Genomic DNA, 23,829 nt, shown 5'->3' with positions numbered 1-23,829 from the left:
CCGCTACAGCGGGAAGGTAAAGGGCGTTTCCATGTGCAGCTCTGGTTTTCCAGAAGCGGCTTTGTCATGCTGGCCACATGACCTGGAAGCTATACGCCGGCTCCCTCGGCCAATAATGCGAGATGAGTGCGCAACCCCAGAGTCGGTCACGACTGGACCTAATGGTCAGGGGTCCCTTTACCTTTACCTGTTTGGAAGTAGGATTCATTGAACACAGCAGGATTTATTTCTGAGTAAATATGAAAAAGATCGGAATGTATTCAAATCTAGCAATAACCAATTTCTATGCTCTTTCATCTCAGTGACTGCAGACCACCCCTTTCTGTAAAAATCTGCCTGCAGACTACAGCCATCATTACATGTCCTCCTCTTTGAGGAGGGTGACAATGGGGAAACAATGGGGAAACTTTCCAGTGGTGGCTTTCCGATTGTGGAAATTCTCTCACTGCCTTTACTTGCCAATCAAAAACATTTAGCTACCGGTAGACGTTTAAGACTTTTATTTAACCACAATGAGCTGTGATTCTGGATTGTGTTGATGTTCACCTTTTAACGGGGTAGAGTAGGATTTGTCCTTTTTTCTGTTTGTTGATGGCTGAACACTTTTTATTATCCCTATGTGTTATTCTGTGTAATGGATTACAATTGTTTGATTAATATGTTCTGTGAAAAGTGGTGAACAAACACAATAAATAATAATAATATTAAAATATGTAACACATTTTCATTTGTTGGGGTAAAATAAAATAAAAATTCCTTCAGTGGCACCTTAAAGACCAACTAAGTTTTTATTTTGATATGAGCTTTCGTGTGCATGCACACTTCGTTGTTGAGTGGTCTTCAGAGATTAGCAAAAAAATTCTCTTCTTCCCCCACCCCCTTCTTTGTGATGTTGTTGATTCATTTATGTATGCTTTTTTACCAATTTTGGTGTAAATGTTTTTTGATACTATGTCAATGTGGTATTCCTTTTGATATTTCTTTGGCTTTTTACTAAATTACTTTTCTTTTGTTTTGTATCTTTTTAAAATTATCTGAATAAAGAATTTTTTAAATAATAATAATAATAATAATAATAATTAGCAAATTCTAACAGCCCTGGACCAAACTCATTTAAATAGGAAGCTTTTTTTGGGTGAGTGACCTAAAGGCTCCTTTCTGTCATCATTATTGTTGAGTGGGTGTTAGAGCTGTACACACTTGTCCCGTCAGAACAGTTACCTTCAAAACATGTCAGAAAAAAGGGCACTATCTGTTTTCAGTAAACATAGAGAGGTGTCTTATATTAGCAATGTTAATCTGTTTTGGATGAATCCCAACTCAAATCTGGGAGATTCTGAGTGAATTGAGGCTCTTCCAAGATGAACCAGGTGTCCTTGGATCCTTCTGCTCCTGAAGCCTTGGGGCTGCCTTGGAGCTTTGGAGACTCCAGATAACTTAGGCAGATTCAAACTATCTTTCTCTTTAGAATGATTACGGTACATTTCCCAAGCTTGCCACATAAGGACAGGGAAGAAGAAGAGAGGGAAAGAAGGGGGTATCATATTCTGACTGATAGCTCTAGCTACTTATGACAAAACGACTTTTCCAGGGCTGTAGAAGGAAATAACTTACACACCATCCACAAACAGTTTTTAAACATTTCCAATTTAGCCTGGAGAAGAAGGGCTGATATGATAGTCATGTTCAAATATATAAAATGATGTCATATAGAGGAGGGAGAAAGGTTGTTTGTCGTCTCTTCCAACTCTATGATGCTATGATTTATTTAGCCAAGAATGAAGTTATAAATCAAGAACTATATATTTTGCAAATTTTAAATTGTATATTTAATATTTCAAGCCTCATCTTTCACATGCACATTGATCATTCTTGTCTCTATAAAATGCCTGTAAAATGTAGTTCTCAAGCCTGGATGACTAATTCCTGTGAAATATAATAAAATATCTTCAGCCAAATGGAAGAATGTGAAATTTCACTTAATGGTACATATGAATTGGTTTATTTTCAATCCAGCCATTCCCACTTATCTGAATCCCTACTCCATTCAGCAGCCAGCCTCAGTCATCACTCTGGCAGCAGCCCTTTGGACCACTTGAAGCCTGTAGACCCCTTCCAAGCGCTACTCCAAATAGAGGGCATCATGCTAGCCCAGCCAGGAGGCTAACGTAGTAAGAAGTGGCAAATTCCATCATGGTAGCAACTGTCTATAGTTGGGATCCAAGAAAAAGATATCATTCGTGGGAAAGAATATATCTCATAAATCAATCTGTGTTGCTTATTGGGGCCTCTTCTTCCTCTTGAGACAGTTTAATCTATCATAGTAAAAGGTAAAGGGACCCCTGACCATTAGATCCAGTAGTGACCGACTCTGGGGTTGCGGCGCTCATGTCGCGTTATTGGCTGAGGGAGCCGGCGTACAGCTTCCAGGTCATGTGGCCAGCATGACAAAGCCGCTTTTGGCGAACCAGAGCAGCACACGGAAATGCCATTTACCTTCCTGCTTGGAGCGGTACCTATTTATCTACTTGCACTTTGACGTGCTTTTGAACTGCTAGGTTGGCAAGACATTTCACCAGTCTTTTATGTAACTGTGGTCCTTTATCACTGAATTTGCATACCAAAAACCAGACTTGGGATATGTCAATCCTGTCAGGTCAGGTTGGGATAATGAGATTTCATATCCACATTTGGGAAGTGTCCTCCAGGACCCATGAGGTCAGTTGCTGGAATTGATGACCAATGACAGCTTGTATAGAATCTGGGAGATGGAAAAGCTGAGGAACCCCGAAGTAAAAGAGACAGAAGGTATAGAATCTTAGAATTGTAGAGTTGGAAGGGACCACAAGGGTGATCTAGTTCAACCCCCTGCAATGCAGGAATCTTTTTGTCCAACAAGAGGCTTGAACCCACGACCCTGAATTTAAGAGCCTCATGCTCTACCAGCTGAGCTAGGGTGCTTGTGGTGACCAAGCAAGGAAGAAAGCCAGGCCCCTATGTGTGACTCTTCATCAATAACCATTAGCAAGCAATCAACGTTGATCACTTAACAATCATTACGATATGGCCTGATCACAGGGAAGAAATAATTTCAGATGCTGGTCCAAACCATATCATTGAACAAACTCCTTCATCTCAGTTTCAGGGGCGTACCCAGGATCAAAACTAGGGGGGGGGCAAGCCATGGTCGTTCAGGGGCGGGGCCAAGGCACGGGAGGGGAGGGGCCACAAAGTGGGAATGTGGGCGGGGCTACAGGGCCAGCGGGCCCGACGACTCTGTGGCGGTGGCTGCAGCCGCTAAATGAACCCCCTAAACTCTCTCACACGAAATTCCCCTGCTCTGAAGCAGGGCCGTCTCTAGGCCCGGGTCTGGTGGTGCGGGGCGCCAGGGCACCGGGGGCGCCGCTGCGCCCGCTGAGAGGCGCGCCGGAGGCCGCCCCAGGTGCACCTCTCAGCTGTTCAGTGGCTTCAGGCTGCTTTCCGGAGGCGCGCGGGCCTGGGGCCTCCTCCGCCGCATGCAGGGGCGTCGCAACAGGGGGCGGGCAGCACCCCCTGGCCCAGGGCCGGCCCTACGGCCAGGCTGGGTTGCACAGGGCTCTGGCCCTCCAGGAGGCAGCCGTGCAGTGAGCTGTGCCCGCCATGCCGGGAAACGGGGCGGGGTGGGGGCAGCAGAGGGATCCGTCACAGCACGGTGCCAGGGCGCCAGGTATGCTTAAGACGGCCCTGCTCTGAAAACACCGCTCCCATCCATTTACGGCTAGCCACCCCCCTGAAAAACCCCTTTGGGCCCCGCTTTCCCTCCTCCAGGTCCCCCTGAAGCCTTGCCAGTTCCCACCCTATATATCTGGGATGGGGAAGGAGCTCAGAGGTCTGCTAGTCCTGGGGGGCCATTCCCCCGTGGCCTGGGAGGATACTGGGGACCCCCCCAGCTGAGACCCTCAAAGAAGAAGAAGAAGCTGCCACCGCTGCCTCACCATCGCAAGGGAGCAAAAGATGGGAAAGGTGGGGTGGCGCAGCGCAGGCGAGCGAGCCCCCCCCAGCTGCGACCCTACGGCGGCGGCAGTGGCTCCCTCGCCCTCAACGCCCCTCTCTCGGCAGGGGCAGCAAGGGAGAGCAGCTGGGGGGCGCATTGCAAAGAAGGAAACAGCAACCAATGCCCAGAGAGGGCAATGCACGCAGGGGGAGCGGAGAGCTGTGCCGCCCTCCCAAGGCAGCTCCTTTCCTATTGCCGGGGGTGGGGGGCAGTGAGTAAGGGTCACTGCCGCTGGGCTACTCCTGCCGCCGGCAATCCGGCGCAAACGCCCCCACGCAGCTTCCTTGCAGCAGCCACGACCACCGCCTTTGGGCGCCGCCCCCCGCTTCTCCTTTGTGGGCTTCTGCTGCTTCTGCCCGCTGAGGCTGAACTGGCTCCTGTCGGTGCACTTCCTCTCCCGGCCCAGGAGGAGTCTCAGTAGCAACTCCTAACTCGGGGGGGGGGGTAGGGGGTGCGGAGGGGGGGAAGGGGGCAATTCCCAGCCCACGGCGCCGACGATCGCAGTGCAGCCTACCGGGAGGCAGAGCGCGGCAGTCGCTTGCCAGCCCAGCAGAACTCTCAGGCAGGAGTGGTTGCCGCCCGGCAGGGCTTTCCATTGGGAGGCGTGAAGGCTTTAGTGGGCGGGAATTGGTGCAAATGTAGGCAGGGCGGGCTGAGAGAAGGAGCCGCCGCCGAGGAGCCACGGCACCACCAGCGTTTCCTCCCCCCTCCCCTCCCATGTCAACAAGCGGGGCGCCTGCGCAGGGTATTTGCTTCCCCAGTCGGGCCCGCGGTTTGGTCTTCTGTGGGGGCAGCTGCACCCCCCTGCCCCATGCTGGGTACACCCATGTCAGTTTCTATCATTTCTGAAATAAAGATTCACCACAATGGGATTATTCCTAATCCTGAAACTCTTGTTTAACGGATCCATGCCGATATGTTGCTAATGGGGGGGGGGGGACTGGCTGACTTCACCTCTGGAGAAGACAACTCTCAGTTTAAAGAAGAAAAGGCTATGTTGTCATCTTCTAAAGTTGAGGACTGCTCTGCAGTGTGTAATATGTAAATAAGTGGAACATGTAAATAAGTGGAACAGAGGAAAGGGAGAAAGGTTGTTCGGTTTGCAAAACCAAACTATCAAAGATCAACACCACCTTTAGAATTTTCATAACATTTCATGTCATTTCAAGTTCCAACTAGGGTTGCCCTTTGAACCCTGGTCTGCTCCTGTGTTTCTAAGAGCTATTTTGTTTGCAAAAATACACAGCTGAAGATTTTCATGGCATGGTATGTTCATGTCTGCTGCCTCAAGTGCCAGGAGGACAAACTACATGTGTGGGGGGGGGGGGCAGTTGAGAGACCAGTGTTCTACAATGTGTTCATGGCTAAGAGAAATAACTTTGCAGTGTAGCCAAGAAGGTAAAAACAAATCTGAGTTTGGAGTGCAGAGCTTGGAGTGCAGTGACTGAGGAAGGAGCAGAAGGTGAGCTGAGCTTGGGAGACACTCTGGCTGCTGCCTCTTGGATTTGGGTGACTGTCCAGGCTTGTGTGGGTGTTTGTTTCTGGCTGTGACCTTGTTTGTTTCTGGCTGTGTCCTTTCACCTAGAAGTGTGAGTCAGGAAGTTCAGGTGATTAGCTGTGGGCGGAGCTAGTCAGAGCTTGGAGTGCAGTGACTGAGGAAGGAGCAGAAGGTGAGCTGAGCTTGGGAGACACTCTGTAGGTTTTGTGGTTTTGTCTTTTGGGGCTGTGTGTGAGTAAGTTTGTGTGCTTATTTGTTTTCTTACTTGTTTGTGTGCTTGTGCTGGTTTTCTAGGGCTGCTGCCTCTTGGATTTGGGTGACTGTCCAGGCTTGTGTGGGTGTTTGTTTCTGGCTGTGACCTTGTTTGTTTCTGGCTGTGACCTTTCACCTAGAAGTGTGAGTCAGGAAGTTCAGGTGATTAGCTGTGGGCGGAGCTAGTCAGAGCTTGGAGTGCAGTGACTGAGGAAGGAGCAGAAGGTGAGCTGAGCTTGGGAGACACTCTGTAGGTTTTGTGGTTTTGTCTTTTGGGGCTGTGTGTGAGTAAGTTTGTGTGCTTATTTGTTTTCTTACTTGTTTGTGTGCTTGTGCTGGTTTTCTAGGGCTGCTGCCTCTTGGATTTGGGTGACTGTCCAGGCTTGTGTGGGTGTTTGTTTCTGGCTGTGACCTTGTTTGTTTCTGGCTGTGACCTTTCACCTAGAAGTGTGAGTCAGGAAGTTCAGGTGATTAGCTGTGGGCGGAGCTAGTCAGAGCTTGGAGTGCAGTGACTGAGGAAGGAGCAGAAGGGCTGCTGCCTCTTGGATTTGGGTGACTGTCCAGGCTTGTGTGGGTGTTTGTTTCTGGCTGTGACCTTGTTTGTTTCTGGCTGTGACCTTTCACCTAGAAGTGTGAGTCAGGAAGTTCAGGTGATTAGCTGTGGGCGGAGCTAGTCAGAGCTTGGAGTGCAGTGACTGAGGAAGGAGCAGAAGGTGAGCTGAGCTTGGGAGACACTCTGTAGGTTTTGTGGTTTTGTCTTTTGGGGCTGTGTGTGAGTAAGTTTGTGTGCTTATTTGTTTTCTTACTTGTTTGTGTGCTTGTGCTGGTTTTCTAGGGCTGCTGCCTCTTGGATTTGGGTGACTGTCCAGGCTTGTGTGGGTGTTTGTTTCTGGCTGTGACCTTGTTTGTTTCTGGCTGTGACCTTTCACCTAGAAGTGTGAGTCAGGAAGTTCAGGTGATTAGCTGTGGGCGGAGCTAGTCAGAGCTTGGAGTGCAGCGGCGCGCGCCTATCGGCGCGCGCAGTTTTACCCATCTTTTTGACCTAGGGCAGCAAGTCTCATACGTTTGTTAGGGGGGACCTAGGCCTCTTCCTCTTTCCCCCTTGACCTCAAGGTTTTCAAGATGGAGGTGGAGGGAACAACCATTGTCACCTGCAATTCCTGTGCAATGTTTGTTTTCTTGCCAAAGGATGTGGGTAGCTACACTTGCAACAATTGCAAGTTGGTTGCCCTACTAGAAAACAAGGTTGCCCTTCTGGAAGAGAAGGTGCAGCAGCTTCAGGGGCGTGTATCTACGCTCCAGAGAATTAAAGAGCTGGAGCTTTTCTTGGATGCAGCAGAGCACACTGTCTGCACCAAGGAGGAGACAGGGGATCTCCCTGAGGAGGAGGTCAGTTCCCCAACACAGCAGCCAGATGTATGGAGGAACGTGACTCATAGAAGTAGAAGGCCCAGGGATCGCTCTGAGTGCTTAGAATTAAACAACCGTTTTGAAGTGCTCATGGAAGACGAGGAACAGACTCCACCTGAGGATCTCTCCCTCATCACAGTTGATGAGGAATATGAAGACGAGCAACCAAGTCAGTCCTCTGGAAATATGCAGGTAACCTTGGAAGGGACAGCACATAGAAGAATCCCAACCAAGCCTCTGAAGAGGCGTGTAGTGGTGATTGGGGATTCCCTACTGAGGGGTACAGAAGCAGTGATCTGTGGGCCTGACAAGATGTCTCGAGAGGTGTGCTGTCTACCTGGGGCCAAGATCAAAGATGTAACAGAACGGCTGCAAGGAATAATAAAACCCACCGACAAATACCCCTTCCTTTTGGTGCATGTGGGAACCAATGACACTGCAAGCCATAGCTTACAGAAGATCAAAAATGATTATGAGGCTCTGGGCAGGAAGTTGAAGCAATTAGATGCACAAATTGTCATCTCTTCTGTCCTCCCAGTTGAACGACATGGCCCAGGGAGAGAGGGGAAAATAGGGGAAGTGAACAACTGGCTTCGCAAATGGTGCAAACAGGAACGGTTTGGATTCCTAGATCACGGTCTGCAGTTTCTTGATGATGGACTTCTGGCAAGTGATGGACTGCACCTCACAAAAGTTGGGAGGAATGTTTTTGCCACAAAACTCAAAAACCTCATCAGGAGGGCTTTAAACTGACTTATGTGGGGGAGGGAGACAGTGGTCCTGAAGGTAGGAGTCTATCAAATGCTGAAGATGATCATCCAAATGTCAAGGACCAAATGGAGCAAGCAGCATGCAGACCTAGTGGTGGGACGAAAATATCCTTAAATAAGAGACATGGGGGAATGATCAACGGTCTTCAATGTCTGTATACTAATGCACAGAGCATGGGAAATAAACAAGATGAACTTGAGCTCTTGGTACAGCAAACTAAATATGACATAATAGGCATCACTGAAACCTGGTGGGATGAGTCTCATGACTGGAATGTAGTAATAGAGGGATACAATCTATTTAAGAGAAATAGACCAAACAGGAAAGGAGGAGGAGTAGCTTTATATGTTAGGGATATGTATACCTGTGAAGAGATCCAGGATTTAAAACTTCAAAGCCAAATTGAGAGTATCTGGGTCAAAATTAAGGGAGAGAAAAACAACAGTGATCTCATTGTGGGAGTTTACTATAGATCCCCAAGCCAAACTGAGGACACAGATGATGCCTTCCTGGAACAGATGGCCAAGCATTCCAAAGGAAGTGAGATAGTAGTAATGGGGGATTTCAACTATCCTGATATTTGTTGGATGTCAAACTCAGCCAAGAGCATAAGGTCGAACAGATTCCTCACTGGCCTTGCAGACAACTTCATTGTCCAGAAAGTGGGAGAAGCAACAAGAGGATCAGCCATTTTAGATCTGGTCCTAACCAATAGTGATGACTTGGTTAGTGGGGTAGAAGTGGCAGGATCATTAGGTGGGAGTGACCATGCTCTTCTGGAGTTTATTATCCAGCGGAAAGGAGCAACCAAGCATACTAAGGTCCAAATTCTAGACTTTAAGAAAGCCGACTTCAGAAAACTTAGGGAAACGCTGGGTGAAATCCCATGGACAGTAATACTAAAAGGGAAGGGAGTTCATGATGGTTGGGAGTTTGTTAAAAGGGAGATATTAAAAGCACAACTTCAGGCAATACCAATGAGACGGAAACATGGAAGGTGCCTAAAGAAGCCAGGCTGGCTATCTAAAGAACTTTTGACTGAGTTAAGATTTAAAAGGGATATGTACAAAAAATGGAAAAGGGGGGAAATCTCCAGAGAGGAATTCAAACATATAGCCAGCACGTGTAGAGACAAAGTCAGAAAAGCTAAAGCACAGAATGAACTCAGGCTCGCCAGAGAGGTTAAAAGCAACAAAAAGGGCTTTTATGGGTATGTCCGTAGCAAAAGGAAAAACAAGGAAACAGTGGGGTCACTCAGAGGAGAAGATGGTGAAATGCAAACAGGGGACAGAGAAAGGGCAGAACTCCTCAATGCCTTCTTTGCCTCAGTCTTCTCCAAGAAAGAAAACAACGCCCGACCTGAAGAATATGGAGCAGATGATTCAGCAGGGGAAACACAGCCCAGAATAAGTAAGGAGGTAGTACAAGAATACTTGGCTAGTTTAGATGTATTCAAGTCTCCAGGGCCAGATGAACTACATCCAAGAGTATTAAAAGAACTGGCAGAGGTGATTTCAGAACCACTGGCAATAATCTTTGAAAATTCCTGGAGAACAGGCGAAGTTCCAGCAGACTGGAGGAGGGCAAATGTTGTCCCTATTTTCAAAAAGGGGAAAAGAGAGGACCCAAACAATTACCGCCCAGTCAGCCTGACATCAATACCAGGAAAGATTCTAGAGCAGATCATTAAGCAAACAGTCTGTGAGCACCTAGAAAGAAACTCTGTGATCACTAAAAGTCAGCATGGGTTCCTGAAAAATAAGTCATGTCAGACTAATCTGATCTCATTTTTTGACAGAATTACAAGCCTGGTAGATGAAGGGAACGCTGTGGATGTAGCCTATCTTGATTTCAGCAAGGCCTTTGACAAGGTGCCCCATGATATTCTTGTAAAGAAGCTGGTAAAATGTGGGCTAGACAATGCTACCATTCAGTGGATTTGTAGCTGGATTACTGACCGAACCCAAAGGGTGCTCATCAATGGCTCCTCCTCATCCTGGAGAGTAGTGACTAGTGGGGTGCCACAGGGTTCTGTCTTGGGCCCAGTCTTGTTCAACATCTTTATCAATGACTTGGATGATGGGCTTGAGGGAATCCTGAGCAAGTTGCAGATGACACCAAGTTGGGAGGGGTGGCTAACACCCCAGAGGACAGGATCACACTTCAGAATGACCTTAACAGATTAGACAACTGGGCCAAAGCAAACAAGATGAATTTTAACAAGGAGAAATGTAAAGTGCTACACTTGGGCAAAAAAAATGAAAGGCACAGATACAGGATGGGAGACACCTGGCTTGAGAGCAGTACATGTGAAAAGGATCTAGGAGTTTTGGTTGACCACAAACTTGACATGAGTCAGCAGTGTGATGCAGCAGCTAAAAAAGCCAATGCAATTCTGGGCTGCATCAATAGGAGTATAGCATCTAGATCAAGGGAAGTAATAGTACCACTGTATTCTGCTCTGGTCAGACCTCACCTGGAGTATTGTGTCCAGTTCTGGGCACCACAGTTCAAGAAGGATACTGATAAGCTGGAACGTGTCCAGAAGAGGGCAACCAAAATGGTCAAAGGCCTGGAAACGATGCCTTATGAGGAACGGCTTAGGGAGCTGGGTATGTTTAGCCTGGAGAAGAGAAGGTTAAGGGGTGATATGATAACCATGTTCAAATATATAAAAGGATGTCATATAAAGGAGGGAGAAAGGTTGTTTTCTGCTGCTCCAGAGAAGCGGACACGGAGCAACGGATTCAAACTACAAGAAAGAAAATTCCACCTAAACATTAGGAAGAACTTCCTGACAGTAAGAGCTGTTCGGCAGTGGAATTTGCTGCCAAGGAGTGTGGTGGAGTCTCCTTCTTTGGAGGTCTTTAAGCAGAGGCTTGACAGCCATCTGTCAGGAATGCTTTGATGGTGTTTCCTGCTTGGCAGGGGGTTGGACTGGATGGCCCTTGTGGTCTCTTCCAACTCTATGATTCTATGATTCTATGATTCTATGAGTTTTGCAGCTAGATGGAAGAAACAGAGAATGGGTGCTCTGTGGGGCTAATTTTTGCTTGCAGGGGGAAACTGATGTTGCCGCACAGATGAGTGTAGGTTGTCTAGATGTCTGCCTGCCTGCTTCTCCATATTGAAAATGTATATTTGTCAATAAACAAGTAGCACAAAGTCTTCAGTGCTTTCTAACCCAAGCTGCAGCTAAATGTTGACAAGCCACCCCTGGACCTTTTCACCACCCGGGGAAGTGGGGAACATGCAGCACTATTCTTCAGTTTCCAACGTCCCCTTCCAAGTTTTCATCTTGTTCTTTGCCTCAAACCAGATGTGCATCTATTTCTCAACCTAAGATCCTGCTGAAAAACAAGGTGGGAAATCTCAACGGAAATCCTCTTACATAAGGCTCTTTTATACAAAGACTTAGCATTTTCGGTTTCTCTGCAGCATCAGAAAAAAACCGAGGGCCCAATTTTGAAACAGTCCAGCTCTTTCAGGCTCCTACACAGTCAGTGGAGCAGAACTCTTCTCTCAATACAGCCTCCAACAAACACAGAAGAACTTGAATACAAAATAAATAAAATAACTGTACTACACCCAGGAGGATATTCTGGTACTGTTTTGTTGGGAAGCACAATTTTTCTTTATCTAATTTAATTTAACCATGAAGTTGTATAACTTTATCCAGTGCTTTTTGCTTAAAGATCAAGAATTTTGTAAGCTGTAATGGCAAAACTGGACACGAGTTTGCCTCCTCATCCTCATAATAGCTGGTGAAACAAAATGCACAGCATCACCCTGCCAGCTGCTACCAATGGGTTGAAAAGCAAGAGTAGGGGGAAGGCAACAGAAAACATTAAACGTGGAAATCTAAGCCACATGCAAAGCTACCAAAGACTATGCTATGAGCCGACTCCTTCCAGATAGAACTAGAGGTGATGCTTCCACCAAGGAAAAAAAAGCTTCTCTTTCCACTTTCCTGTGATGCCACCACAGTTTCTTTGCTCCCAGCCCCACCACCAGCAGCCAATAAAGGTGAACGGCACTAGAGAATGACATATCAGCAAGAGCAAGTCTGCCTAACCTCCATGGAAGGGGCAGGGCAAACTTAATATTGGTACAGGCCAACCCAATCTCCACAGCTGAGAGATTCCAGGGGTTCCCGGTGTGCTTACTCAGGGTTTGTGTTTCCTTTGGAAATGAGGCACAGTGGAGACTGGGGTGTCTTTATGATAAATGGTTTATTCACATACATACAACTGGAGCCTATGATGGAGGAGTTCAAAGCATTTCACTCGCAGAGGGTCATGCTTCTTCCATTTCACTCACCTCAGGTTCAAACTGTCAGTTGGCATTGTGCTCTGACCCACCCCTTCAGCTTGCCGCATTTAACAGATTGACACCCTTTTCCCTCAATCACACTGCAGCCAAAAGAAAATCTAAAACTTCCTCCTAAAAAAAACTCTGGCATTGTCTTCTAACTAACCCCCTCAGAACTCAAGGTGGGGCTCCCTCCTCCCCAATTTGCTGGCTGGCAGAGAGTCTCCACTTCCCTGATGGGCCATAGGTCTGTCTTTGTTCCCTGCAAATGGCCCATCTTCTGTTAATGAAAAAACGGGTTTGCTTTGTATTTTGGAATCTGGCAGCCCATCTTAATACTCCAAGCATTGATTAAACTCCAACACCCACCGTACTAGACCCAGCACCAATTAGACCCAACAATTTAGGGTCTAGGCATCCACAGACTCATAACAGCATGAAGATGACACTTTCAGAGGAAATATCACTGTGCAGAACAAGTATTATCATTCAGGAGTTTCATTCTGCACAATGTAGGAATTAGATCCTTCCCTTTGACTATTAGGAAGACCTTTCTCTTCCAACAAGCCTTTTAATTTTTTTAAATTGCTATTTTTCCCAGTTGGCATCTGTATTGGAATTGGTTTTTTTATATGTCTTACCACTTTGGGAGGAAGGGTGCTATGGGTTTGCCGGGGCAAGGATCCCCTAAAATTCCAGGGTGCCAGCTTCTCCCCATAACTTCTGAAATTAGTAAATGTGGGGTTTGAAGTAGCAACAGAGCCATAGAGATGAATTGAGGGGTCTCAAAGGTGTGGGTTGCAGATAACTCTAGGGTGCTCTCTCACTTCATCTTGGGCCCCAACCGAGTCAGATACAGCAGTACCCTGCTCTCTCTTTCCTGCTTTTGGCATCGCTGGTGCATTGTGTCAAACTCTTCCTATGCACAGAGAAGCAACGCCAGGCAAATAAAGAGCAGCGGATGAAAGGCTTCCTTTCGCAAAGCAAGAATGGGTTCTGGGATGCACTTTATCTTTTTGTTCCATGCCCCCTTCCATGTACTTTCTGTAGAGGTAAATGAGTGATGCAGCCAGAAAGTGGAGGCAAGGAGTGCTCTTTGCTACCTTCTAGCTGCCATGCAAAATGGTCAGAATGCTGGCCAGAATCATAGCCCCATGTACCCTGCCCTGAGCCCCCTGGGGGAAGTGGAAAAATCTTAATGTAGCAAATCTTAATACAGCAAAAGAAAAAAAATTGGGAATTTAGTGTAGAATTAGGTCCTACACGAAGCAATCCCTAGACAATACAAGTGCAGAATTAGGTGCTACACAAAGCAATCCTTAGACAATACAAAAAGTCTAAGACTCACAGCCACAAAAGACCCATCCTTGCATGATTTCCCAGGCACTCTAAGTAAAAAACTGGTTAGGTGCTTCACCCCCTACCCCCCCCCCCCCATCATCACCCTCTACCCTGGTCCCCAATATGTTTAAATAATTTTACCCTACCTGGTACACAGCTCTGGAGATGCACCATGGTTTAAGCATTAGTCGCACAACCTGCAAGTTTCTGAATCGATAAGTCCCCAGAACCCGCGACGTCAGGTTCCACACTAGGCTGTCCCAACTGTACAGCAGATCTTCAAATCTCAAAAGCACAGCAGCCATGCCAGCTAGCAAAACAGAAGGTATGGCGCTGGTAGTCCCTGGTGGTTTGCTGATTTTTCAGACTACTAAAGAATGGCACAGTTAAAAAGTCACAGTGATTTTCCATGAAAGGAAGGGGGAAAGAAAAAGAAAAACACCAAAGCCAAAACAAACCATTTTGCTACCGTAGGAGTTCCCCTTTGCAGGGAATAGTTTCTCCCAACGTCTCTGTATATCTTCTAAAATAAAATACTGTTGCACTGGGGAACAATGTAAAAAAATCCCCTTTTTGTTCTTTTTTCCTTTTTTGCTACAAAGGAAGTTGCATACTTTTAAAAAAGTTGGTCTCCTGGTGTAGCTATCTATCTTTATAATCTTACTTTTCTCTGCTTAGCTCCTCGCAGAGGAACCGAGAAACAAACTTAAATCTAGAATCATCACTTAGCTTTCAAAGTGCCGGGATTACGTCCAGAGAGGATGGAAAACAAACCCCTTTTCTCTCTCTATCCCCTTCTTTGCCAACATTCTCAAGGCATTCCATCTTTCTTTTTAACTCTTTAAGGTGCAAAGTAAAGCCAATGAAGAACTGCTTTGCAACACGCATCTTTCTGATGTTTAAAAAAATAAAACTGTGGAAGCTTTACCGTACATCAAACTGTTACTACAGTTCAGCATATTGCAACTACTGCAGCTTCAGGGTAGGATCATAAACCACTTATTGAATAAAATGAAAGTTTAACCTACTTAATTTCTGATAGTCTTGTGTTGCTGAAAATTGGGATGATTCAGCAGAATGAAGGAGGGTGAACGAGGAAAGGGTAGGTCCTCTGTATGGAGAAGACGGAGAAATGCTATTGGGTGACAGAGAGAAAGCAAAACTACTTGACAGCAACTTTGCCTCTGATTTCAACCAAAAGGAAAGCAATTCCCAACCTGGTGATTGATAACAGAATAAATGATGTAAGGAGGGAGCTGCTGCCCAAAATAGGAAAAGAGGTAGTAAGGGAACACCTAGCTACTTTAAATGAATTCAAATTTCATCCATCTTCAAAAAGGTGAAAAGGGAAGATCCAGGTAATTACCGACCAGTGAGTTTGACACTGATACCAGGAGAAGTCCTAGAACAGATAATTCAACAGTAAGACCCAACAAGGGTTTCTGAAAAATAAGTCATGCCAAATGAATCTCCTTTCTATTTTGGGACGGAGTTACAAGCTTAGTGGATCAGGGAATGCTGTGGACATAGTGTATCTCGATTTCAGTAAGGCTTTTGAAAAAGTCCCCCATGATATTGCAAGGAAGCTGGTAAAATGTGGGTTGAATGAGTTAACGGTTAGGTGGAATTGTTGGTTGACTGACCAAACCCAATGATTACTCATTAATGGTTCCTCGTCATCCTGGGACAAAGTGACAAGTGGGGTGCCTCAGGTTTCTGTCCTGGGCCCTTTGTTCTTCAACGTCTTTATGAATGACTCGGATGAAGGAATTGAGGGGGATGCTCATCAAATCTGCTGATGACACCGAACTGGGAGGAGTAGCTAATGCCGCAGAAAAAAGAATTGGGATTCAAGATGATCTTAACAGATAGGAGAGCTGGGCTCAAGCTAACAAAATAAATTTCAGTAGGGGCAAATGTCAGGTTATGTACTTAGCCAGGAAGAACCAGATGCACAAATATAAGATGGGAAACACCAGGCTTACTAACAGTACATGTGAAAAGGATCTTGGAGTCTTGGTGGACCACAAGCTGAACATGAGTCAACAGGGTGATGCAGCAGGCAAAAAAGCTAATGCTATTATAGGTTGCATCAACAGAAGTCTAGTGTACAGATCAAGGGAAGTCATAGTACCACTCTATTCTGCCTTAGTTAGACCACACCTGGAATACTTTGTCCAATTCTTGGCACCACAATTTAAGAAAGATGTTGACAAGGTGGACGAGTGCAGAGGAGGGCAACCAAGATCATCAAGGGTCTGGAAACCAAGCCTGATTAGCAGTGATGTAGCTAAGGTGTGCGCAAGGTGGCATGTAAGCCCAGGCGCCCTGAGAGCCCAGTGCACCATTCACTAAACAGTGTGGGGCTGGGCTAGCAGCACGCCTGATCCGCTGTGCCCCCCCCAGCTGCCCTCTGGTAGCCGTGGTGCTGGGCTCGCAGGGTACCCGGGAAGGATGCAGCGGCTCAGAGGCCCTGCAGGCCCAGCGCTGCTTGAAAAAGCAGTGGGGGACTGGTGTCCACCCACCACCCACCCCCTCAGCCCCCCTCCAGCTGGAAGGTGCCCGGGAGGGACACCTCAGATTGTCAAGCGAATAAGTGACCTGCTACATTCTATTTGCACCAGTCTCATATTTTAACAGCCACAAAATACAGGTAATGTCCATTTTTGGTTACATTAATAAATATCATAGATTCACATTAAGGTGTAACACAACAACTACACTTTCTGTGTGTGTTTGGCTAAGTCATGGGGGGCAGAAAAGTGAAAGAAAGGTTAACAATGAAACAATGAATGCAAATGGTGGTTAACAGCTAACACCATCACCTCAACAATGAGACAGAAGTTAAAGTGAATTCAGCAGCACCCAGCACCCAGTTAGTAGATAGCTAAGACTGAACATTGATGGGGGTGGGAGCTGACTAAATCAGAGCAGAAGAAATGTCACCATATTCGGAACATTCTGGGGAAGCCTACAGAAAGTCATTGCAAGCAACACCAATTCACAAAGGGAGTGGACAAGTGAAGCATGAGCCAGTGTGAAGCTGGATTAGATGGTGAATTTCCACACCCCTCCCCCAGCTGGGGGTCAGATCTTCTTGTGTCTAGTTTCTTCTTAGGAATGGTCTCAGAGATCTCAATTTGGTTCCTTGCTATGGAAGGTGCTAAAACACCTTAGTTTCCACTGCTAACCAGCAAGACTATAATTGAAATGCTTTCCATAGAGCTACTGCCCCTTCTGTCTCCCTCCACACCCCCACCACATACAGTCCAAGATAAAAGAGAAGGATTTACAGGACAGATGGCAAAGATTCCCCCCACCAATTCCCTGCACTTTTATTTTTAGACATTAAATACTGCTCCCTGCAAACATATTGTACCCAATAAAGAACACGGTTTCTCTCAATCCCGCCCCCACAAACTCCATCAATTGTTTTCCCTCTCCTCTAAAAATTACGGTAAGTAAAAAAGTTGCTCCTAAAGGAACCTTCCCCAGTGTGTCATCACTTCACTGCAAAATTAAACAATGCCTGTTCTTCTCACCAGAGCACAAAGAAAAGGACCTGCAGGAATCAAATGCAACAGGCCATGCTGCTAGACCAGGGATAGGCAACCTTGGCTCTCCAGATGTTTTGAAACTACAACTCCCATGATCCCTAACTAACAGGGCCATGGGTCAGGGATCATGGGAGTTGTAGTTCCAAAACATCTGGAGAGCCAAGGTTGCCTATGCCTGTGCTAGACTGAGCCAAACCAATCCTCACCATGCACCCTACCCAGACAGACAGAATCAGGGCTGGATTAAACCCTGTGGAGGGCCCTGGACAGTCAAAAATCTCAATTTTATTTCAAAATCAAATCACTATTATTTTGATCCATTGTTGTGGGGCCTCTAAAAGGCTTGGGACCCCTTGGTCAGTGCCTACTCTGGTCAGAAGGCCAGTTCAGTGGCCAGTAAAGAGGCTCCTGCTGTCCTTCTGAGTCCTTGATTGGTCTATGGGTTCCATAAGAATCCACTGACCAGGCCTGCACATCTTCTTTCCTCCTCCTCCTCCTCCTCCTCCTCCTCCTCCTCCTCCTCCTCCTCCTCCTCCTCCTCCTCCTCCTCCTCCTCCTCCTCCATGGTTTCTTCATATATTTGCCCAAGGGTACCTTTAAGGGGGAGAAATGATGTGTGTCAGGCTGTGAATTAAACACTTTGAGCCAGTACCACTACGGCAAACAAATCCTGAGTGGCTCTTGGGTGCCCCCCCCCCAATTACATGGGCGACTCCAGGTTTGAAGGAGCCACAGTCAGGGTGCCGGGATCTCATCCTCCATCAGTAGGGCCTAATGAGCTTAACTGGGGGGGGCAACAGCAAAATCAGCGACCTGATGGGCAGCTTGGTCTATCTGTCATTTTTACTTCATACAATCATAGAACCATAGACTCATAGAGTGGGAAGGGACCTTGAGAGTCATCCAGCCGAACCCCCTGTAATGCAGGAATCTAAACACATGGCCCACCATCCAATTTGGAACCATACCAGACCCAATGGTCCCGATGTAGGATTGATCTGGCAGCTGAGCTCAACCACCTGGCACTGCTCAATAGGGCTGGGCGATATATTGATATACTGTATCATTGAAAACAGGTTTGAAGTCCATATTGAGATATTGGTGTTGCAATTTTTGACCTGGCAATATATCACAAATCATAATGTGTGCTTGTGTGTGCTTTGCAAAAATCACCATGTGGGAAAAATCGTGAAGCCAGCCAAGGCCTCTACATAGCTCCATCCTTATTTTTGACATTGTGATAGATCACATTGTTCAGCTGGTGATATATTGTGATGTTGGAAAGCAGATATTACCCAGCCCTGGTGCTGTGTGTGTGTGTGTGTGTGTGTGTGTGTGAGAGAGAGAGAGAGAGAGAGAGAGAGAGAGAGAGAGAGAGAGACCCTTTGGTTATTTTGAATGAGGTGATGAAGAAGGAGGGCAATGCAACCACCCTTTGAAAATGGTTTCCCAAAATGCATGGCCTGAGTTCATCGGCAGGATTTGGGGCATCACTGTTCCCTGTATTGCTTTCAAACATGTAATTATGCAGACACACCCCTCCCCCCAATTATCCTAATATGTCTTTATTCAACTGGATGGATTGTAAGGTGACTCGATGAGAGCCGTTTAAGTGCAGTCTATACAAATGACCATTTTAAAACACAGAGCTCCTTGTTTTAGAAAAGCTTGCGCAGCCTGTCTGGCTGATTAGATTCATATAATATTTAATGTGGATTTATCAAAACATGAATAGCTGCCAATGGACGGAAGGATGATTACAGGTCCTAATTCTCAAATTCACTATACAGAAGGAGCAAAGGGCTCCTGTACATTTAACAGATGTGTAGAAGAGATATTTCAGGCATGTACAAGCCTATCATGCGGAGAATTCCAGGACCACATATGCCAAAATCCCCTCATCTCCACCGCTGTGAAAAGGACAGTAGGCCAATTGTACTCCCATGTAGCTGGTCACTCCAATTTCACTCCATAACATGAAAGCAAATATAACCTCTGATAGTCTGACCATGTCGAAAGGACTTCTTTCCTTTAAGACATGGATAGTAAACCTGTGATACAAGATGGTGGGGGCTTTATGCATGCCTGCATAGAAATATGAGCCACCCCCCAAATTCCCAGTGTTGTTATGGCATAATTTTCCATTCCTAGTGGCACTTAGTTTGGGCTCGATGCTTCTAATGTTCAGTTCAGCTAATGCATCTGATTGACATGTGGTGTTAATTACTTGTACAGTTCAAAACCGCAGATTCCTTTTAAAAGATCTAAACTGTAATTTAAACCCTCCTGCCTTTGATCTTCTTTTTCAAATATCTATGATCTTGTTCTTGTGTGCCTGAGTTACCATTGGAGTTTTGTACGAATGTTCATTTCACATGAGAAGATCCTGCTTTTTTTTCTTTGTTCTTGTTCCCAGAGAAATAATTATCCAGAAATCCTTTTCTTTCGTTCACATCTGACTTCCATAATTATTTAGAGTTTTTCCTTCCACAATGTAGCTTAAGAAAAGCCTTGCTAGGTCAGGCCAAAGATCTATCTGGTCCACCAGTCATTCTGCTTTCCACGCTGGAGAGCCAGATGCTTCTGGGCATGATATGTTGATGGCAGTCGTCCCAGAGTGTTGTCTCCAGCAGCACCTGGTACGCAAGAGGTACAATGTCATTGCCATTATAATGGCAGGGCTGACGTTTGTGACCCAACATCTTATGGTAAACAGTGTCTGTCACCATAGGAATTTTCTCTCTTAAAAGTCCAGCCAACTTGTTGTAAAGGCTGTTGCAACTCTGTGGGAGGCTTCTACCACTATTTGGAAAGCATTACTAAAGACTGCAGTTGCTCTACATATTATTAAATGAAATAGCATTAAGCTACAAAAGTAATTTATTCCAGGCAAAGATTGTGGAGCTGAGCTAGGGATGGGGGCTGTTGTTGCTTTCCATATTGGACTGCCACATGGCCAATTTCTTCCAATACCTCATTTATTTGCAATGCCTCACACCTTGAGACATCTAAACATTAAAGTAAAACAACAAAGGGTGATGACCATTTTCCCCCTGCCATTGGCCTAAATCAAGAGTGGGGAACCAGAGGTTGCTGAACTCCCAGCCTCTCTAGCCATTGCTAATGCCTGTTGAGGCCAATGGGAGCTTTAGCTCAGCAATATCTCAAAGGCCATAGGTTCCTCATGCCTGGCCAAACCAAATTGTCTTCAAATAATGGAGATAGGGGTGACCAGGAGTCACAATTGTGTGAGAAACCCTTTAAAGAAACTTTGCTACCTTACTGGAACTCTTGGCACACCACTCAGAATTCTAAGGCCTGAAGGAGCGTCTCCACCCCCATCATTCAGCCCGGACACTGAGATCCAGCACCGAGGGCCTTCTGGCAGTTTCCTCATTGCGAGAAGTGAGGTTACAGGGAACCAGACAGAGGGCCTTCTCGGTAGTGGCACCCACCCTGTGGAACGCCCTCCCAGCAGATGTCAAGGCAATAAGCAACTATTTTACTTTTTAATGTTTGATGCTGTATTGTTTTTAATATTCAGTTGGAAGCCACCCAGAGTGGCTGGGGAAACCCAGCCAGATGGGCGGGGTATAAATAATAAATTATTATTATTATTATTAATTATTATTATTATTATGCTTTTGAATTATGGTGCTGGAGGAGACTCTTGAGAGTCCCATGGACTGCAAGAAGATCAAACCTATCCATTCTTAAGGAAATCAGCCCTGAGTGCTCCCTGGAAGGGCAGATCGTGAAGCTGAGGCTCCAATACTTTGGCCACCTCATGAGAAGAGAAGAATCCTTGGAAAAGACCCTGATGTTGGGAAAGATTGAGGGCACTAGGAGAAGGGGACGACAGAGGTCGAGATGGTTGGACAGTGTTCTCGAAGCTACGAACATGAGTTTGACCAAACTGTGGGAGGCAGTGCAAGACAGGAGTGCCTGGCGTGCTATGGTCCATGGGGTCACGAAGAGTTGGACACGACTACACGACTAAACAACAACAATTATTATTATTATTATTATTATTATTATTATTATTATTATTATTATTATTATATTTCACACAAGGACAACACACTTCAATACACTTCAATTGTTGCATTAAACAAACTTTGTGTAGTAGTCACTGCATTCATCCATTTCCCCCCGCCACTTTCCCCTGGGAAAACCCACTCTTTACTGCTAAATCAGAACAAACATCTATTGGCATTGCTGCATATTTCTGTGTGTTCCAATTCAGCAGTAAAGCAGGGAGACCAGTGGAAATTGTGCCTAGAAAGTATGGGAGAAGTAGAAAACCCCTTGGAGCTGTGCTTTCTAGACACAGGACAAGTGGAAGTGTGGACAAGCCCTTAATCATTACCTTTCCCAGAGTGGGTTACAGCAATGACACCATGGTAGTTTTTGGTGGGTAGTAACCTGAAGCAGAGTTGTCATGTGGTGGCACCCTGCCTAGAAACACTTGCCTGACACCAACATTAATATTCACTTAGGTTTTTAGATGCGGTGATATCTATTTTATCCCACTGGATTAAAAAAACAAACAGATTTTAAGCGTTTTTAGTATTTATTGCTGTTAATGCTCTATTGTTTTGAACTGATGCTTTTAATTGTTAGCTGCTATGGAAAGCTTTTGAAGTGATTTATACATATATGTGCAATATATGATAAAGAAATGATAAAGAATTTTTTTAAGTGGGTCTCATTTTATATGTTGAAGGAAAGGTGAGTCCTCAGCTGGAAAAGCTTATAGCCCCTGGTCTAAACACAAAGGAACATCTGGACTTTTACCAACAAACTATCAAGGGTTTCAAGATCTGCTTTAAAACATTCTCAGATTCTTGTGCATACAAGTAATTTAGGACCCTGGGAAAGTATGAAGTAGGCACTGACCCTTCTAATTAATCTTCCCTTTGCAAGAGAGGAAAGAACCATTCTTAGAAACATTCCCCTCCTACAGACGGTCAACACACCATTATCCAACCTGACCCTGGAAGACATTACATTGTTCATATAATATCAGCTGACCAGGGATGAGATCTCAGGGGTCATGGTGGAAAGCTCAATGCTAACATTGACCTGAGTGTGTTGCAGCTGTGAAAAAGGCCAATTCTATGCTATGAATCAAAAGTATAACAGTCAATGTCATAAAGCCTTTATAGAAATCTAAAGTTCAGCAACACTTCAAATGCAACAACAACAACATTATTTATATGCCGCCCATCTGACATTTTTATTTTTTATTCATAAATTTTCAAAATACAAACAGAAAAGAAAGAAAGAAAATGATTGGTTGACTTTCCCACCCATCCTTCCATGGTTTCCTTCAGTTAACAGTTACTGCTGCATATTCTATTTTGAGAATATGAGAGTCCCATGGACTGCAAGAAGATCAAACCTATCCATTCTGAAGGAAATCAGCCCTGAGTGCTCACTGGAAGGACAGATCATGAAGCTGAGGCTCCAATACTTTGGCCACCTCATGAGAAGAGAAGACTCCTTGGAAAAGACCCTGATGTTGGGAAAGATTGAGGGCACAAGGAGAAGGGGACGACAGAGGACGAGATGGTTGGACAGTGTTCTTGAAGCTACGAACATGAGTTTGACCAAACTGCGGGAGGCAGGCGAAGACAGGAGTGCCTGGCATGCTATGGTCCATGAGGTCACGAAGAGTCGGACACGACTAAACGACTAAACAACAACAATTCTATTTTAGCCAAATCAATCCTACATCTATAGTTCCCTTCATAGAATTATAAACTTCATATAATTTGGAGTAAGTTGAAATTACTCCAAGCCAACTAGTGTCTTAACATTTTTTTCAGATAATCAACAAATGGTTTCCAATCTTCTTTAAACTCTGTCTCCTCTTGTTCTCTAATTTTACTTGTTAGATTTGCTAATTCCACATAATCCATCAATTTCATTTGCCATTCCTCCTTTGTGGGTACATCATTTTCTTGCCATCTTTGGGCATACAATATTATTGCAGCAATAGTCGCATTCAATAATAAATTCATTTATTTAGTCAATACTTCTGAACCGGCTATACCTAGAAGAAAAGCCTCTGGTTTCTTGGGAATAGTCTTTTTAAATATATTTTTTACAACTCATTAGGAATCATTTCCCAATACTCCTTAGCTATTCTATAGGTTCAACACATATGATAAAAGTTCCTCCCATATCTTTCCATTTGAAAGAAAATTTATTATTCTTAGGGTTGCAGAGAAAAGCTAAAACATGTTATGAGTTACAAGACAAAACCAAAGAATACCAGATAGATAGATAGCTAGATAGATGGGAAACCAGGCAGATAATTATAAACCACTTTAATGATCTTCAACTGTTCTCATTATAAATCTGAACCCAGCTTTAGGGTAGGCTCAGCAAGTAAGAGGGGACCTGTTAACTAACTAGTCTCAGCAGGACACAAGCGGCTTTATAATTTTATTTTATTTTATTTTAACCACAATAGCATACAAAGAAGTCAGTATGACTTGTGACTTGACAGGTGTTCTGGTTCCCCTCGGTGCCCAAAGAAATGTTAGTTAGATGTTCATTAAATGGTGGTAAGTAAAATGAATCGCATAGATTACAGGTATCCACACTATCTAATGCCAAGAACTCACAGCAGCAGCCATGATATGAAA

The 23,829-nt window shown here is 45.2% G+C and overlaps 1 protein-coding gene across 4 annotated transcripts in view; it reads right to left on the bottom strand.

Annotated features, from left to right (window-relative positions):
• FRMD4A (FERM domain containing 4A) overlaps positions 1-23,829 on the bottom strand; it is a 346,110-nt gene that overhangs the window by 230,633 nt on the left and 91,648 nt on the right. Inside the window, exon 1 of one of the 4 annotated variants that reach the window (XM_035127375.3) lies at positions 13,763-14,044. The exons of the other annotated variants lie outside the window; for them this stretch is intronic. Coding sequence (XP_034983266.1) covers positions 13,763-13,921 — 159 coding nt within the window. The 5' untranslated portion in view covers positions 13,922-14,044. Of the gene's footprint in view, positions 1-13,762; positions 14,045-23,829 lie in introns of those variants that run through there. 4 annotated transcript variants of the gene reach the window in all.

The sequence above is a fragment of the Zootoca vivipara genome, chromosome 9 (genome assembly GCF_965207765.1).
Source record: "Zootoca vivipara chromosome 9, rZooViv2.hap1.1, whole genome shotgun sequence".
Classification (NCBI taxonomy): Eukaryota; Metazoa; Chordata; class Lepidosauria; order Squamata; family Lacertidae; genus Zootoca; species Zootoca vivipara.
This window is presented reverse-complemented; position numbering and strand designations above follow the sequence as displayed.